This window comes from Gouania willdenowi, chromosome 16, assembly GCF_900634775.1.
Source record: "Gouania willdenowi chromosome 16, fGouWil2.1, whole genome shotgun sequence".
Taxonomy (NCBI): Eukaryota; Metazoa; Chordata; class Actinopteri; order Blenniiformes; family Gobiesocidae; genus Gouania; species Gouania willdenowi.
Window position 1 is genome coordinate 483847 of NC_041059.1, and position 16370 is coordinate 500216.

A 16370-nucleotide genomic window follows, 5' to 3' on the forward strand; every position below is an offset into this window, starting at 1 on the left:
GAACAATAATGATTCCTGATTACAGATAATTCACCAAGAAGAAACACTAAATTAAGATGAGAAATTAAGGTTATTTAATGGCTCACATCATCTGGAGGCCTAGCTGCAACATAGCTAGCTGCAACTAAAAGATAATAAAATAAGTTTCCATGTAAAAAAAAAATAATGTGCAAAAGCAAAACAAGTAAACTTTAAAAATCAAGAAACTGCAGCAGAAGAAAGATGATTCATTTTTTTCTGAAAAGTTAAAACCACAATAATTCTTACACTATTTAAGGCACTTAAATTACTTTGTATGGCTTTGACTTCTGTTCTCTTGATCTAACTTTGTGTGTGTGTGTGTGTGTGTGTGTGTATATATATATATATATATATATATATATATATATATATAGGGCTGATATATCAGTCGACCTCTACACATGTGCTTTAGATAATTACTCGACATCAGAAAGCGCTGATGTCATACGTTAAGTGTGCAGAGTCGTCTTCCCTGGAGCTAAACTCATGGGTTTGCTGTGGAGGGCGGGGCCAAATATGGGGAACATCCTTTCATCAAATCTGTGTGTGAGGGTCACCAGGTGTGTTGATGTGTCTCCATCGTAGAACGACACCTCTCCTTTGTCCCAGTCCAGTTTGATCCGGATCCGTTCAGGACGCTGAGGGACCTCCAGCTGTTGGCGCTCTGCTAGCAGGGCCTGGTACACTCCTTTACTCAAAGAAATGGCCCACACGCCACGGTTTGGGGACAGGGTGAACTTCTTTTTGCGAATGACAGACTCTTTGCACACGCCCAGAACCCACTTGGGGCTGTCGCTCACCATCACCTCCCACTTGTGTCTCCCTGAGGCGTATCCTTCAGAGCCCAGGACCAACACGCAGGGGTCAAAGCGCTCTGGGTTCTCAGGGGCCGTCGTTCTCTCAGAACTCTCCTTCATACTGGTCAGGTCATCACTCAGAGAGAGCCACGGAGAGGCGGAGTTAGGATTCAGCACCACTGGGTCTGAAGGAGACACACTTTATTCACATTCATTCAGCATCACCACTAAAACATGTGTGATATAACATTTGATGTGAAGTGATATCCTAGCCCCTCCTTTAGAATGTCCACATGATTTTACTCACAAACAATTATTATTATTATCAAAAAATTATATTATTTTTTTTAATCGGTAGTGTCGTAATAACTGTTGCACACTTGGACACAAAAGGGACTTCCAGGTGTGCAATCGGAATCGAAACAAGGAATCGAAATCGTTCAAATTCAAACGATATCCCTATCGATATCAGTAAAAGAAAAAAAACAAAAACTATGTATGTATGTAAATAACATAGTTTAATGTGTTATTCTTAAAAGAAGAGGACATAAATGTGTCTCACTTATTTACCTTTTCATTTGAGATGTTGATATTAGTTTTTGCTGATATCTAATATTGTTCAACATTTAATTTCTGATATTAACTGATATCTACATAAACGTGGAGAGAAAAATTAATAATAATGATGATAACAATTAAAGGATGATACAATATTACATTTTATAGACAATGGCATATGTACGTTTATGTCAGTATATAAATTATTAGATTTTGTAGATCTGTGATTGGTGATATTTTGCTCAAATAGAAATAGTTCAATGACGCACTAAACCCTCCTTGACATGTTTTAGAACCATATCAAACATTTCTATGGTATTTTCCCTCATTTCCAGTTAAATTCTATAATTTCATTTAAACCATAAACCAAGTCTGACTCACAGTATTTGACGTGTGACTGCATGTTCCTCCAGATGTTGAAGCCCAACGCTCCCACGTGCTTTCCCACATTCAGCAGAGAGTCGTGGCTGAGGCGCGGCTCTCTGCTGGTCCACTGAGCTCTGAGAAGAAACATGACCACCATCAACTATAGGTTCATTACCCACACACAGCACACATTAGGTTTTAAACTGGCTGTGACTTACTTTCTTTTGAAACTCTGGAAATTCTGCAGCAAAAAATAAAGAAAGAATGAAATAAATATTTAAATACATTAAAAGGAATGAAAAGTAAAGGATTATTGAGAAGTCTGTGTTTACCCTGAGAATGTTCAGGTCTGTGTCCTGAATGTCTTTCTTAACACTGTCGATCAGCTGATCCAGGGCGATGACGTCCTTGTTGGTGTCGTCAATCAGCTGGTTTAAGGCGGCGATCTTCCGCTCTTTTTCGTTGGTAACGGTCTGCAGACGCACACACTCTTCTTTGTGGAGAAGCTCGTGGAGCCTCTGGAACTCTTCTTTGATCTGTTTCTCTGTCAGCTCGGCCTGACCCTGAAAAGCCAGAAAGAAAGGTGGGTTTGCATGTTCTCCAAAGGCTTCCAGACCAGCATTTAAAAAAGAAAAGGATGACCAGGAAAGAACAACAGGTTTGTGTGTTTTTGTCATAGTTGTATGTGTTTCTGGGTTTTAATTATTGTTTTGTGCATTTCTGGCATCATTTTATGAAATTTTGTTGCCATTTGTAGTATTTTTGTGAAGTTCTTATTGTTTTCTGTGTTTTTGTTGTTTTGCGTATCTTCTGTCATCTTGTTGCCATTTAGTGTGTTTTTAGAATTATTTTGTGTTATGTCGTGGGTTTTTTTAATCATTTGTGTGTTTTTGGAGTCATTTGGTGAAATTCTGTGGTTTTCTGTCAATTTGTGGCATTTGGTATAGTTTTGTCATCATTTTGTGAACGTACCTTAATGTGATCCACTGCCTGTCTGAATTTCAGGCTCTTCTTCTGGTACGATTCCCTTTTCTTTTCAAAGATCTGCAGCTTGTAATTGAGCTCATTCTGTAGAGAACAGGAGAATAAACTCAAACTAACTCAAACCTGACTTTGAGTTAGTAAGTAATCAGACTGTTGAAGCACTCCCACCCAGAAGTTGGAACTGTCAACCCCTGCAGTCAAAGATTTTTTATGGGTCCCAACAGTTTTTATTTTCTTTCTGAAAACAAAAGAGGTTTATATCGACATCGTTAACTTTTCCTGTTTTTTTTTTTTTTTTAAGAGCAACCTAAAGCAGCACACGTTATTTTTACTGAAAAATCTACTAAATGATGTAAAAATCAGGCTGAATGTTTCACTCCAATAGAAAACAATGGGATGTTTACAGGCAGTGGGGCCATGTGACATCATCAATCACATGATTTCAAGATGGAGGAACACAGGCTCTAAACCTGTAAAGTAGTCCCAAATTCTTAATTTCAAGATAATATGAAGAAAATTATCCCACAAAATGTTGGCAATATTGTATGTTTCTTGCGAAAGTGCCAACTGGAGAACCACATTGTTGAATTTTTGCTTTTTTACTTCCACAAAAACATGTATTTTTCTGGTCCGGCCCACTTTAGATCAAACTGGGTCATATGTGGCCCATGAACTAAGATTTGACACCCCTGCTTTTAGGTTTTGTTACAGCTACAGTATGAAATGGGTAGGTTTAGGGCTAAGGTTCAGGTATGAAAGGGTGATTCAGAGCTGCCAAGCGTCACGCTTTGAGTGTGACAGTCACGCAATTTGACGCATTCTAACACCACACTTGACATTTCCCTTTTCAATACTCTATTTTTTCATGATAACGACCTTTGGTCCTCGCGGCTTGCCACAGTTTGAGTAACTCTGATTGACTGACCGAGATAACCAATCCAGGACCAATCCATGTCTCCTTGTGCCTAAATCTAACCAAGCACGGCAGGCATTACGCAATAATCAACCAATTAGAAGCAACGTAAGGCGGGTCTTGACGAGCCGACTCTAACTAGTAACTTTCACACACACACACGAGTCGTCGACATGCTTTCAGAAAGAAAGAAAGTTTCTAGAGGACAGACGCCGTCTGAGACGGTATGTCATTTTGTTCACTGTTTATATTGCTGTGTGTGTGTTATAGTGTTAGTTTACTCATCTAAAAAACTAACATTGTGTGTGTGTCTCTCTCTCACCCCTACATGTGTATGTCTGTGCTAGACATTTACTTAAATTAATTAAAACTCTTAATCAGCTACTAGCAGTGTTATGAACACTGCTAGTAGCTGAATTACACTTGTAGGTTATATCATCATAAATACATAGTAAATGAAACAAATACCTTGTCTAATCTAATGTTCATTTGAACTGTTCTTATGATTATTTTTGTATGTAATAGTGTATTTCTATAGACATTGAGTCTGCTGCTAAGACATTGATTCAATGAAAAATGACTTGATGTTTGAATGTTTTCTACATGATGATCTTTTTAATGACGTCCTTTCTGTTACAGACAAGGAGAGCTGAGGTAAAGGTAGCACTGCCTTGGGCCACAGTGTTAAAGTGGGAGCCCCCTGCCTCTGTCATCATCAACATCTGTGACAAACACCTACAACATGAGACATGTCCCCAGATAAATGATGGACAGTTGGTAGATATGGTAAAATGGTAAATGGACTTCATTTTATATAGCGCTTTATCACCACACTGAAGCAGTCTCAAAGCGCTTTACATATCAGCGCATTCACTAGGGATGTAACGATTAATCGTAAGGCAGTTAAAAATCGATTCATAGGTATCACGGTTGATATCGATTTTCTGAAAATTGAATCGCAGTACTTTTTTTTAACCAGCAGAGGGCACTATCCAGAAGTGTTGGCGGCGGGCGGAGTCTGCTAATACTTTCTTTCTGGCCTCCTTCTACTCTTAAATATGTTAATAAATGATTCATTACCCCTTTAGCACCGAAAGAATATCTGTAATATTACTTGAATATCTGTAAAAGTCACGTTTTTCTATTAGCTCTGTCTGCTAGCATAGCATCTCTTCTTCACTGCTAGAATATCTGCATGCCAACCGACCACTGTGTTACCAGCGCCCTCTGCTGGTCCAAACAAATATGACGTAAATCAGTGCAATGACGGTTTTTTTTTTTTTTAAGTCCAATTGTTAAGGCACAAAATACATTTTCAGTTGCACTTTTAAAAGAAAAAGAACTATTATGCAGTTTTGCATTGTTTGTTATAGAACCAGAATTTAAATTAATAGGCTTCATTTTCATTTGTATTATTCCTTTATTTATTTAATTCAAGATTTATTTTTAGTTAAATTGCATTGTTTTGAATAGTTTATCAAGGAATTCTTTTGACAATGAAAAATAAAAGGGAAATAATACAGTATTTTCTAGTTATTTTCTAGTTTTTTCCCCCAAAAAAATTTGTCTACAATCCCATTTTGTAAATGAAAAAATCGTGAGAGAATCGTATCGTGAACCCAGTATCGTGAATCGAATCGTATCGGGAGTTGAGTGAATCGTTACATCCCTAGCATTCACACATTCACTCTCACATTCACACACCAGTGGGACAGGCGCTAGTCGACCACTGGGAGCAACTTAGGGTTCAGTGTCTTGCCCAAGGACACTTCGACACATAGTCAGGTACTGGGATCGAACCCCCAACCTCTCGATCAGAAGACGACCCACTACCACCTGAGCCACGGTCGCCCTATGATATGAATTGAAGGATATGAAATATTGATTAATTTCTGATTGATTAAAACTAGCATTAGGAGGCCACAGTGCAGGGAGAGCTGCTGGTATGGAGGTGATGACATCATTCTGAAGGTAGAAATCAACATGTCAAAGTCATGTTAAAAAAGGACACTTTTTTTTTTTTTTACCAGAACGCATCAGGTCATTAAAGTCTGACTATTTTCTGAAACTTGGCAGCCCTGGTGATTAAATACATATGTGTTGGATAACTTCTGTTACTGTACCTACCTTACACCTGGGCAGAGCGTCCTTGAGTGTGAACAGCCTGTGTATACTATGCAGACACACACAGTCCTCACACAGAGGTTCTTCATCCTTCTCACAGTAGAACTGTAGAACCTTCAGGTGGAGGTTACAGGTTCCCTCAGAGCTGGATCCGGTCAGACTGGGACTCTGGGTCTGGTTCTGGGTCTGGTTCTGGGCCAGGAATAGCTCACAGGCTTCTCTTAGAGCCCGGTTAGAGAGGGCCTGTTCCTCTACATACGGGTCCCTACACACGGGGCACGAGCCGCTCACGTTCCTCCTCACGCACTCCCGACAAAAGCTGTGCGTGCACGGCAGAAGAACCGGGTCACTGAACACACACAGACACACTGGACAGGAGGGCCCCTGTTGGAAATTGGCCGCCATTATGGAACTGTCTGTCCTGACGTCACTTCCGCCCCTCACTAGTTTGGTTTCGGTTTGTCGTCTTCTTCTTCTTTTTGGGTTTTATAGCAGTTGGCAAACTAAAAGTGCATTACCGCCACCTACCGTTTCTAAGTGGATCATAGTTTAAGAGGACCATAACTTGCAAAAGGAGTTAAATAATAGTAATATGCAATAAACAATACTAGTCTATCCAGAGAAATGTTCCACTTATATGCTTTCTCTGTTTGATTTCCACTATCAATTTGTTCCTTCTCCTCTCTCTGATCCTGAGATGCTCCTACATAAGCCCTCACTGGGTAACTTATGTACCCCACCATTACTCTGTGGGAGAACCACTCCTTCAAACTCTCCTCACTTTTTACCCTCTCTCCATTTCTAGTAGTGAGTAACCTCTTTACTCTTTTCACTCCTTCAATCTCCAATTCCAGCCTCTCCAAACTTTCCTTAACTGCAATCCCAGATATAATCCTTATGTAACTCTGTTCTCTCCTATCACAAACCTATCTAATACCTTCCATCCACATACCCTATCTATTTTCATTGATTTATCTCTTTGTTCTTTTGTTTTACAGATAATCAAAAACTCCCATCTCTCACAAACCTCACCATCTCAATCTCTCCATCATTATTCATCAGTTCTCTAGTCAACCTAAAGGGATTTCTAGTCCCTCTCCGTTCTTCTGTTCTTCTTCCTCCTGTGAAATGTCACTCTCATCCATGGGAGTCCCACGCACCCCCAACTTTGCCGTTGACTTCCCACGTGTTCAGCTTTCACTCCACCAGGAAAGGACCTGTGCCGGTTTGTGTTTGTGACCGTAGACTAAAGGCGAGATGCGGATTCTGCCTCATCATCACCGGCGGCCAGCTAGCCCCGGGCAGCTCTCTGACAGAGTCTGTAGAACCAGAGGGAAGGTGAGTGATCTGCCAAACGGAAATACTTTTATCTCGCAAAAATCTTGACGGATTTACATACGGTTTAATTTCTAACAAACGTTATTAACGTGGCTACAATTCGGGATGTCAATTGATTCAAATGTTAAAATTGCAGCTTTACTCTTCAAAAAACTATTTGATCATGCAGTATAGTTGTTTAAGGCTGAGATCACCTGATTTAACTTGTTAAAAAAAGTTGTTAAAAAGCATCTTACATTATGATTCTTTTAGCAAATTAATGAGTGAAGAGTGAAGTGAAGATTTCAGACTTTTATGCAGTTATGGATGCTCTAATCGCCGTTCTGTTGGAACCAGAGCCCGTGGGATCACCTTTCAAATGTAACATATTAAAATATTTTGACTATATTTAGAATAATCGTTAGTTACTTAGTAGAGGTATTTACATAACAGGTCCTGTTACAAAGGAACAGTGGGGCTAACACAACACAATTGCAAGATTGTTAGGTTGCAAGGTTTTTTAGAATATGTTTGTTTACACAATCACTGAATGTTTTTTTTGGACACCTTTTTATAACTATTTGAATGTGGTTATTATTAAAGTATCGTGTTAAGTATTCTTATGTAATAAATATTAATTATTGATTCCACTATGTATTTTGGGTAATTTCTTATCTCTGTCCTCCATGTGTTTACCTCCACAGTAGTCTAGTTCTGGGATTTACAAATGCATTTGAAACATGCAACGTGTATTTGTAAAGGGAAATCTTGTACGTATTTTTTTGTGCAAATAAATGTCACATTTATAAAATGTTACTATGATAGAATATTTTGAATTATTACTTGTTTAAACTAAACATGTAATAATTAAAATTATTTTATCATTGCCATTCTGTACACCGAGTTTTAGTACCTCTTATATTGATTTGACATATTAATAACGTGTGTGTGCATGTATGCATTGCACCTCTGAAGTCCAATGGAGAAATAAGTAGGACATCCAAAACTATTGACCGAAAGTGTAATATAATTATCCATAATTGCAGTGTTATAACGACACCTCTGACCTTTATAACAAAATAAATCGTTTGAAAATTGGTAGAAAATTGAGCAAGTTATGGTTATTTAAAAGGTACATGTACCACTGCTACACAATATTATGGGTGAGCAAGCTGACAGGGACAAGATGGCCGCCAGTGCGGACATGCGACTCCATTTGCCAACAGCGCGTATGAGACATCTAGCCTTTGTCTATATGTCTATGTTTGTGACGCACTTAGCTGCTGCGTCCCCTGCAGGAGGACTAAGGGATTATTCAATCATCAAATTTATTAATTATTAATTAATGTTTATTATTTGTATTGTATTGTATATGTTTGAAGACAGCCAAGAACAAATAAAAAAAAAAAAAAATATATATATATATATATATATATATATATATATATATATATATATCTTAAAGGCACACCGCTGACTTTTTGACCCATATGAGTTATTTTAAATGATTCCTCAGACCAATATACAGCGCTTGACACTCAATCAATCAATCAATCAATCTTTATTTGTATAGCGCCAAATCATAACCAATGGTATCTCAAGGCACTTTACAGTAGAGCAGTCTTAAGGACGGACTCTTAATTTTATGGATACACACATATGCATATATACGTATATACACATACATATGTATCCCACACCCAACATGAATTCACTATCAATGCTCCAAGCGGGGCTTCCCTCTTGAAATACCAACCATGTAAGTTTAGAGAGATGGACCGTCTTTGGCCAGGTCATGTGACCTGGAGAATGCTTGGAGAACATTTCACTTTAGGGCAGTCACGTGACCACAGGCTCGGATATACTCATTGGGCTAAAAGGCTTTTGTTACTATTTTTCCGCCTGTTCGACTCCTGGTCATGGCCGAGGCAAGCAAAAAGCTTAAAACTGCTTCTGAGGAACCTAAAAAGAAGCCGCCGAGATCTGGCCCCCTCCGCCAACCAGCCTTCCGTCCGGCGCTGGAAACCGCCCCTCACACGCAGGTTCGCCCGTCCCTTATTTGCCTCGACCCCGGCAAAGGGGGCCAATGACGGCTGCGAGGCAAGGGAGTAGAGGGGAGAGCGCCACCGACGCAGCGAGGAGAGGAGGGAATGACGCGAGCCCAGCCCCGCTTTGCACCCCAGCCCGACTGACCAAGCCCTTAGAGCCAATCCTTATCCCGAAGTTACAGCTCAACTACTGTCAGCATACACAATCAAAAGACAAGGGAGGCTGGCCCGACTGACTGTTGATTTTTGCGCCCTAAAAACACCCCTAGTGGCCAAAAGTCCAAGGTGTGCCTTTGAAAATTTGAACACTTATTCTCTTATTTAGAGTGAGTTATTATTTGATTTTTTTTCCATTGAATAATAAATCAATCAATCAATCAATCTTTTATTTGTATAGCGCCAAATCATAACCAATGGTATCTCAAGACACTTTACAGTAGAGCAGTCTTAAGGACGGACTCTTCATTTTATGGATACACACATATGCATATATATGTATATACACATACATATGTATCCCACACCCAACATGAATTCATCATGGCGGCAAGGAAAACCTTCTGTTAAGCAGCAGGAACCTTGTGTGGATCCCATTCCTATGATGAACAGCCATCCACGTTATGCTGTGTTGGGTGTGTGCAGAGGAAAGGGTGGAGACAGAGTTGTTGAGACTCTGTAACTCCACACTGAGGATCCCACGGACCTGCAAGACAAAAGCCAGAAGGAGAACAGGAGCAAACACACAAGGGAAGAAGCAGACATAGAGGGAGTGTTTGAGAGAGGAATGGGACCCTCTCCGGTCCCTCTCTAACCTAAATGACCTCTCTCTTAACGCCCTCTCCAACCTCTCTCCAACCGAGCATGCCAGACCCCCCCAGGCAGTCTATGCCTATTGCATCTTAACTATGAGCTATGAGCTGGTTCCTAACTAAAAGCTTTATCAAAGAGGAATGTTTTGAGCCTAACCTTAAAGGTAGAGAGGGTGTCTGCCCCCCGAACCGTGGTTGGTAGATGGTTCCAGAGAAGTGGGGCCTGATAACTGAAAGCTCTTCCTCCTATACTACTTCTAGAGACAAATGGAACAACGAGTAGTCCAGCATTTTGAGAGCGTAGTGTTCTGGGGGGATTGTATGGCACTACAAGCTCCTTGAGATAGACTGGTGCCTGTCCATTTAGGGCTTTATAAGTGAGAAGAAGAATCTTGAATTCTATTCTATATTTTATGGGAAGCCAATGCAGAGAGGCTAATACAGGAGTAATGTGATCTCTTCTCCTAGTTTTAGTCAGTACACGTGCTGCAGCATTTTGAACCAGCTGAAGTGTCTTAAGCGACTTGCTCGGGCAGCCTGCTAAAAGAGAATTACAATATCTGAGACAGGATAGATCTGATTTTAGCAATGTTACGGAGATGAAAGAAGGCAGTTCTTGAAGTTTGTTTTATGTGAGAGTTGAAGGATAAATCCTGATCAAATAGAACCCCAAGGTTTCTAACAGTTGTGCTTCGTGCCAGAGTAATGCCATCTAGGGCAGTTAGGCTAGCATAGGTTTCTCTAAGGTGTCGTGGGCCCAGTACAATGACCTCAGTCTTGTCTGTTAAGAAGAAGAAAATTTTGGTCCATCCAGGCCCTAATGTCCTTTAGACAGGCCTCAAGTTTAAATAGCTGATTTGTCTCACCTGGCTTCATTGTAACATACAGTTGGGTATCATCAGCATAGCAGTGAAAGTTAACAGAGTATTTTCTCATAACATTACCAAGGGGGATCATATAGATACAGAAGAGGATTGGACCTAGCACAGAGCCCTGAGGAACCCTGTAGCTTACTTTAGTGTACACAGAAGACCTATTATTCATGTGTACAAACTGGTACCTATCAGATAGGTAGGACTTAAACCAGTTTAGGGCAGTCCCTGTGATTCCAAGTAATTCCTCTAATCTCTCTAGTAGAATATAGTGATCTATAGCGTCAAAAGCTGCACTAAGATCTAATAAAACCAGCACTGAGAGTCGTCCTTCATCTGAAGCCCAGAGTAGATCATTAGTTACTTTAACTAAAGCAGTCTCTGTGCTGTGTTGAGCTCTAAAACCTGACTGGAAGTCCTCGAACAGGCTGTTGTTTTGAAGGAAGTCACAGAGCTGAGCCGCCACAACTTTCTCAAGAATCTTTGAAATAAAAGGAAGATTAGATATAGGCCTGTAGTTTGCTAAAGTGCTGGAATCAAGAGTAGGTTTTTTGAGAAGGGGTTTGATTACAGCTACTTTAAAGGACTGTGGCACGTAGCCTATTGATAGGGATATATTTATTGTCTCCAACAAAGATGGGCAGACCAGGGGAACAACTTCTTTAAACAGCTTAGTTGGGATCGGATCTGAAAGGCAGGTTGATGGTTTGGAGGATGAAATAATAGAGTTAAGTTCCTGAAGTCCTATATGTGTGAAACAGTTTAGGTTAGGCCTATTTACATTTAATGGTACAGCAGGCCCAGGTGAAGGCAGGGAGTGGCTAATTTTATCTCTAATCTTATGAATTTTATTGTTAAAAAATGTCATAAAGTCCTCACAGCTGAGGGCTAGAGGAATCATGGGCTCAATAGAGCTCTGACTTTGTGTTAGCCTGGCTACAGTGCTGAAAAGGTACCTCGGATTATTTTTATTTTCTTCAATTAGTGAGGAGTAGTATGTAGATGGACTATGTCGTAAGGCTGTCATGTATTTACTATGGCTTTCTTGCCAGAGTATTCGTGACTCCTCTGTTTTATTGGAGCGCCACATTCTCTCTAATTTATGGGTTGTTTGTTTGAGTGTGTGAGTTTCAGAGCTAAACCACGGAGCTTTCCTCTGACGTTTAATAGTTTTTTCCCTCAATGGGGCAATTGAGTCCAAGGTGGATTTTAGTAGACTAGCAGAGCTATCGACAAGCAGATCCAGTTGAGAGGGGTTATAATTAATATCATAGTTATTTATTGGATGGTGCACTGAGTTTAAGGCAGCAGGAATGGCCTCTTTAAATTTAGCCACAGCACTATTGGACAGATTTCTACTCCTAACTATTTTATTGCACAGTGCGAGATCCTCTAATATAATGTTAAAAGATATTAAAAAGTGATCTGATAGCAGAGGATTTTCAGGGTAGACTTTTAGTTCATTAATATCAAGGCCATATGTTAGAACAAGATCAAGAGTATGATTTAAACGATGAGTAGCTTCATTAATAGTTTGAAAAAAGCCAACTGAGTCTATTAGGGTCATAAAGGCTGAGCTCAGGCTATCACTATCTTTGTCCACATGGATATTAAAATCTCCTACTATCAGTATTTTATCAGAACTGAGGACTAAGTTTGATATAAACTCAGAGAATTCTGATAGAAATTCAGAATAAGGGCCTGGAGGACGGTAAATTAAATAAAGACACAAATCTACCTCCATTAGCATTTACAACACATTTTGACTTAATGAGGCCATTTACTGACATTGTAAACATTGCCAAAAACACAAAATATTAGATAAAACACAATGTTCACAACATTAGATAAATTAGATATTATACAAAATATTAGATAAAACACAATGTTCAGTTTGTGGGTTTTAGTCTTTTTGGGGTTTACAAATTAATTATCTGTTTACTGTTAGAAGCAAATCGTCTCAGTTTTTTCTTTATTTCTTTATTTATTGTCGTTTTGTGGCATTTTCTGTCATTTTGTATGTTTGTCATCATTTTGTGTGTTTTGGAGTCATTTTGTTTGTTGATGTCATGCCATCCATGGGGTCTTTCAATTATTCATGTGTTTTTGTAGTCATTTGGTGAAATTCTGTCGTTTTCTGTGTTTTTGTTGTTGTGTCGTGGTATTTTCTGTCATTTTGTGTAGATATGTTGTCATTTTGTGTGTTTTTGGAGTAATTTTTTTCTCATGTCGTGGGGTTTTTGAGTCATTTATGTGTTTTTGGAGTCTTTTGGTGAAATTGTATTGTTGTTTTTTGTGGAATACACCCCAAAACATAAGAAGTTCTAACTAAAGAAGGACAGGACACCAACAACCCTCCCAAGTCCAGAAGTCAGCAAGAAATCCAACGCCTTGTCAAAGAGAGAAGGGAGCTGAGGAAGCAATGGAAAAGAGCCTCAGTGGAGGAAAGAGTGGGCATTGACCTCCTGCAAAGAAATAAAAGAAAGGGCGAGAACATAATTCTTCAAGGATTCCTTCAGATTTGTAAAAGGACTCTTCACAAAGGAGAAGAGTGGGTCACTGAAGGTGCCAAAGAGGGAGTTAGAAAAAACAACCCACACAGACAGCCAAAGATGTAAACAGGGGGAGATACCACCAGACATAGCACCTATTCCTCAACCAGGTTACCAACTGGAGCAAGGTCGAGAAAGCAATAAGGAAGGCAAGGGCAGCTTCAGCTCCAGGACCAAACGGAGTTCCATACTGGCTGTATAAAAACTCCCCAAACATATTACACTTTTTTGTGGAGGCAAATGAAGGTTATTTGGATGAAACAAACCATTCCAAAAGTGTGGCGAAGAGCACAAGGAGTGGTAATCCCCAAGGAGAAGGATGCCTCAAACATTGATCAGTTCCGCCAGATCAACCTGTTGAATGGGAAGGAAAGATCTTCTTTAGCATTGTGGCTAAAAGCATGACAACATTCTTGAAGCAAAACAATTTGATTGATTGACACATCTGTGCAAAAAGCCGGCATACCTGGTTTCTCAGGATGTTTGGAGCATACCAGCATGATTTGGCACCAAATCCAATCTGCCAAAAGGGAAGAAAGAGACCTGCACGTCTTATTCCTGGACCTTGCCAATGCATCTGGACAGCCTTCAACTTTTTTCACATCCCAGATACCATCACAAACCTTGTGAGAAACTACTTCCAAGATCTGCAATTCTGTATCCAAACAACAGAAAACACAACATAATGGCAATCTCGGAGGTGGGAATAATGGCTGGATGTACCATCTCCCCTCTAGCCTTCACCATGGCAATGGAAGTGATTATTTAAGCTTCCAAGTGGGTTGTGGGAGGAGAACGTCTGCAATCTGGACATCGTCTACCTCCTATTTGTGCCTACATGGATGACATGACCACCTTGACCTCAACCGTTGCATGCACCAAACATCTACTGGGAAAGCTTTAGGCCAACATTGCGTGGGCAAGGAAGTTTAGACCTAGTAAATCCAGGAACATATCCATCGTGAAAGGGAAACTGGTGCACCAGAGGGCACACATCAAGGATACACCTGACCCGTTGGTGTCAGAACTGCCAGTGCCCTAGGCCGCTGGTACAAGGCGAGCCTCAAAGATGCAGACCAGTGTGATCAGCTGATGGAAAAAACCATCAAAGGCCTTGTCAGCATAGACAGTTTAAATGCACCAAACTGAGGCTGAACATGACCCTGACCGAGTCGCAAGATGACATGACCCGAGTGGCTGCTCCCAGGTTGGCAACTGCGTGGAAATGAATCCCATCTGAGGCCATACAGCAAGCAAAATCTGCTCTCTGGCATGGGTAAATTGTGGGGCAGGTGCAACAGGGAAGATGTGGGCTTGGACTTGGGACAAGTAGACCCACATGGCATATGGCAGCATCAACCCAGATGAGAAAGCTGGTGGTTGCTCATGTGCGGCAACAAGAGGAGGCAGACAGATGTGCAAAGGCAGTCTCGCAGTCCAAACAGGGTCAACAGACTAGCTTGGAAAACCTGGAGCATCCTAAGTTCAAATGGAAGGAGCTTTGGGAGATGGATGAAAATCAAATCACCTTTATCATCAGAGCCACCTATGATGTTCTTCCCACACCCACAAACCTTTACCAATGGTTTGGAGAAGATCCTTCTTGTGCGCTGTCAAACCCCTGCAACACTGAGACACATCGTCACTGGCTGCAAAACCAGTTTGTTTCAAGGCTGCTATACTTGGAGACACAACTAGTCCTATGACACTGGCAATCACCCTGGAAGGAAGGAGAACTACCAACAGTGCCCTCCCTCCTCCAATGCCTCGGCACACAAACACCACCCCCATTTGTAAGAGCAGGACAAGTAGAAGCAACCCTCCTAGACACTTCCCGAGACTGGAGAATGCAGGTTGACTTAGACCAGAGCTTCATCTTTCTGCCTGAGATCACTACAACTAACCTCAGGCCGGACCTGGTCTTGTGATCAACTTCTCAGAAGTTTCTTTTCATTGTGAAACTAATACCATGGAAGTACCATGGAAAGCTGCAGTTGGTGAAGCATATGAGCGTAAGCAACTGAAGTACTCCGACATAGCAACTGAGGCAGAACAACATGGCTGGTGTGTCCAGGTGCTTCCGATTGAGATTTGGTGTAGAGGATTTGTTGCCACGTCCACAACCAAGCTACTCAAGGAAATGGGAGTGCGAGGACAGGCCTTCCGACAAGCTGTCAAGTCACTGTCAGATGCTTCTGAACGAAGCAGCATCTGGCTATGGATCAGGAGAAAGGACCCCAACTCAGCTGCAAAGTGACCATCGAGGTGTAAAAGCACATCTGAGATGCCAGGTGTCGTTGTTGAGCCATTTGGAGCTGTTGTGGGCCTTTGAATAAAACACCAATGAAGAAGGGTCCCCACCTAAAGACCCCTGTGAAGCTTTTACCCCTTTAAACCCACCTCTACATCGAGTACTGATTATCTAAGAAATTGTACTATCTAGCCCTATAAGCTAAACTAATTCAAACCTGACTTTGATCTTGTGCTTCTCCTCATTGTTTTCACTCACACTTTGGAGTTCCTTTCATCACAGCCATTCAAATTTAATAATTAAACGATTTATTTTATTTTTTCTTTCTTTTTCTTTCTTTTTCTTTCTTTTTCTTTCTTTCTTCAGAATCAGGGAATAGTTTAGTATTAAACAAGATACATTGCTGATTGCATGTTTACTTCTACTGGCTCCTTTTCTAATGCCTGTTTTTGTAATTGTATGCATGTCTGCAATGAAATACATAAACATATTCATTCTTTTGTTTTTTTATTACAATCTTTTTAAAATTGAAATATTTGCTTAAAGGCATCTACTTTAAATAAGAAAACATGTACTTTGCACTGAAAGAAAGGCCATTTGAGGTCTTAAATGACCACCAACTAGAGACACTGTCTCCCTCTAGCGGTGGTAATACTAGCTACAGTCTGACGTCATTGAGACTATTTCGCTCCTTCCTATATGTTTGTAAACGTGAAGACCATAGAACTTTGTATAGAATTTGAACTGTAAATGTAAAT

General features: G+C 40.4%; 1 protein-coding gene across 2 annotated transcripts; it reads right to left on the reverse strand.

The window, feature by feature from the left end:
* On the reverse strand, positions 1-6207 carry trim35-28 (tripartite motif containing 35-28). Of its 2 annotated transcripts, XM_028470890.1 has the most exons (7): positions 5767-5989; positions 2895-2964; positions 2715-2810; positions 2075-2305; positions 1961-1983; positions 1758-1876; positions 1-1003 (listed from the first exon to the last, which is right to left on the reverse strand). In XM_028470890.1, exons 1-7 carry the CDS (start codon positions 5850-5852, stop codon positions 471-473), a joined length of 1158 nt encoding a protein of 385 aa, XP_028326691.1. In that variant the 5' UTR covers positions 5853-5989; the 3' UTR covers positions 1-470. The 2 variants fall into 2 exon arrangements, with proteins under 2 accessions (XP_028326691.1, XP_028326690.1); XM_028470889.1 differs by lacking the exon at positions 2895-2964 and having other exon boundaries at positions 9-1003; positions 5767-6207.
* Positions 6208-16370: the final 10163 nt, after the last annotated feature.

Bases quoted from the DNA above. Each gene is read 5' to 3' on its own strand.
- trim35-28 (XM_028470889.1), bottom strand. From the start codon at position 6,168: ATGGCGGCCAATTTCCAACAGGGGCCCTCCTGTCCAGTGTGTCTGTGT. The intron at 1,877-1,960 runs GTAAGTCACAGC...GTTTCTTCTCAG, and splicing joins TTCCAGAGTTTCAAAAGAAA to AGCTCAGTGGACCAGCAGAG. The intron at 1,004-1,757 runs GTGAGTCAGACT...TGTCTCCTTCAG, and splicing joins GCAGTCACACGTCAAATACT to ACCCAGTGGTGCTGAATCCT.